The 2,563-nt window shown below is 37.5% G+C and overlaps 1 protein-coding gene across 1 annotated transcript; it reads right to left on the minus strand.

The window, feature by feature from the left end:
• Positions 1-1,072: 1,072 nt before the first annotated feature.
• LOC106315973 (early nodulin-like protein 1) lies at positions 1,073-2,066 on the minus strand. Its single transcript, XM_013753827.1, has 2 exons — positions 1,715-2,066; positions 1,073-1,641 (listed from the first exon to the last, which is right to left on the minus strand). The coding sequence occupies exons 1-2, from the start codon at positions 2,049-2,051 to the stop codon at positions 1,259-1,261; spliced, it is 720 nt and encodes a 239-aa protein (XP_013609281.1). The 5' UTR covers positions 2,052-2,066; the 3' UTR covers positions 1,073-1,258.
• Positions 2,067-2,563: the final 497 nt, after the last annotated feature.

Genomic DNA, 2,563 nt, shown 5'->3' on the forward strand with positions numbered 1-2,563 from the left:
ATAAGAGATATAATCTTCCTCCTATTTAAGGTCTAGTGTAACAACATCATCTTAAATGGCAAGTGGAAACGGGTCTGATAGAACTCCTCAAAATCTTCCTCTCTAACCTCCTGAAAAACCTCACAAACACTTGGATCAAAACAACGTTGAGCACAACATAACCACGCTGATTCTAATCATTGGAAGAGAACAAAAAAAAATCAAAAGTCAAACCTTGACATATTTCGTCTTCTTCAGTTCAAGTTCCTCTTTTGTGTGGATCTTCTTCTTTGTTCGGTCTCCTCATTTCAGATAACAAACATTAGATTCTCCGGGTTGTACGGCCCAACAATTCAAAATCAATCAATAGTCATTTAAAGTAGAAGACGATAAGTTGAACATCACTCGCTGAGAATCAGTGATCCGATCTTCCTGAATTTGAGAAGTACCCATGATTCGATCAGCTAGAAAAAGAATAAGAAGGAATTAAATTTTTTCATATGATAATCACAACCTAGTAAAAAATATTGTTACCCTTGTAGTTGAATCCGACGTTCTTGTTCGGTGTTTTTAGACCGTGATGGAGGTAATCTGGGAGGTTGGCGCTGTTGAGCTAATATCATGGCGATTGAAACTTGAAGTAAAACAGAGGCACATATCAAGAATAAAGCTGAGGGAATCGAAAGAATTTCATGGCGGTTCAAAGTTACAGTAAAGAATGGAGCTTTATGACTGATTAAATGGGGTTATATGTAGTTAAAGGCGAGGAAGGAGGAGCTGATGCGTCGAACCAAAGGTGATATGATTCATAATCATTATGGGCCAACGCATGGGCTAATGAGAGACATCGATTAAAACAAATAAGAAACATGTCATGACTAAAGATGCTGACATGTCACATTTTTAATGGTAGATTTTCTGAGCTTACATGGACATTTTTTCCATTGAGCATATCTGACTTTTAATATTGTTAGATTCGAAAAGGGGTATTTAAGAAACAAAAAATACAAAAAGTAGACTTGTACACCTTCGGCAAAAATTACTTAAACATGTTAAAAAGACCCATAAAAAATAATCCGTAACGTAATGCTCTCTTAGGTAGCTTTTGTGGGAAGTTCCAGATTTGGAAATACATTATCGTATTATGAAATTTAAGAAAACGACAAGATATGGAGGACTCAGAGGTATAATAAATAATTAGGAGGAGATCCAAAAGAGAAAAAAAAGGAACCAATCACTGTTTGCTAAATAATAATAAAAAAATCAATAATTGCCATTTTCACATGAGAGCACCGACGACGACAGCGCAGGCCAGCGAAGCAACGACAGTGGAGAATAGGGGCGATGAAGACGAAGATTTCTGAGAGAGCGGGATCGATCCAAATGCGTTTTGGTAAGAGGGAGCGTCGGCATCGGCAGAAGAAGAGGAGGGAGACAAGGCGTCTGCTTCGGCGGAGTAAGGGCCGACGGAGACAATGAGCTTCTGGTACTTTTGACAGTGGCCAGGATGTCCGCTGGTGAAGTAAAAGGTTCCGTTTTGGGTGAGGTTGAAGAGAGAGTTGCCGTCGTTCATGTACAAGATCGGATCTTTGGTGTTGCAGCTCTTGAAGTTGGAAGCTGTCACTTGAATCATTGAATCTTCGCTTGGTGGGTACAAGAACACTGTTTCAGATTTAATGAGTTTAGATATAGTTTTTAATAATAAATTCATGAATTGAATACTTTTTTTACTTACAGAGGGAGTCACCGATCTTGAAAGAGTGAGATTTGGGCCATTTCGAGTATACTTTAGCATCAGTCGGGATACCCCATGAGTCCAAGTTCCCAACTTTGTACTGCGTCGAAGACACTTGCACTAGCAGTATCATCGACAAAACCATTACGCTGCTCAAACTCATCATTCCCATCTCCCTCTTTCTCTCTGTCTGGGTGAGTTTTGTGTCTGAAAAGCTTAGCTCGTATAAATTGGTGAAAGTCAAGGAGTACGGGAATGACCGTTGTACCCCTGACTGGAGTACTGGGGCACATGGCCTCAAGTGGACAATGTCGATCATCCTATCAATACAATTCATTTTCTCTAGTGTATGTTTTTGTTGTATTGTTCACATGGCCACCATTACATTATTTATCAAGTTTACGACTACTCCCTCGCGTTGCAATTTCCATCAACATTGGACTTCCTTTTGAACACCAAAACCGTTTCAGCATTTCTATGGTTTTGGGCCAATATCAACTTCTAAAGATTAGTATTCCAAAGCACAAATAAAAGCTGAAAGAAGAATCCCAAATAAGCTGATTGAAAGTTGCACAGATTTTTGAGTGTCGGCTACATCTGGTGAAAGCACAAGATCCAAATATAACTAACACAATATTATGGGGTTTGAGTGGAAAGGCTTTATGACTCAACGTACTAAGACAAGTAAAAATCATAAAAGTAAATTATATTAAAGTCATAAAAGCATAAAAAGTTTTATAAATACAGTAATTATATTAATTGAAAAAAAATTACCATTCAAGTTTTTTTTTTTTTTTGATAAAAGATTTTCTAATTACCATTCAAGTTGTAACAATTAAAATATATAAG

The sequence above is a fragment of the Brassica oleracea genome, chromosome C9 (assembly GCF_000695525.1).
Source record: "Brassica oleracea var. oleracea cultivar TO1000 chromosome C9, BOL, whole genome shotgun sequence".
NCBI classification, from domain to species: domain Eukaryota; kingdom Viridiplantae; phylum Streptophyta; class Magnoliopsida; order Brassicales; family Brassicaceae; genus Brassica; species Brassica oleracea.

What these genes read in the sequence shown, in the direction of transcription:
- LOC106315973 (XM_013753827.1), bottom strand. Translation starts at nt 2,051, where the DNA reads ATGAATTGTATTGATAGGATGATCGACATTGTCCACTTGAGGCCATGT. An exon ending in CAAGATCGGTGACTCCCTCT is followed by an intron (nt 1,642 to 1,714) that starts GTAAGTAAAAAA and finishes AATCTGAAACAG; the next exon opens with TGTTCTTGTACCCACCAAGC.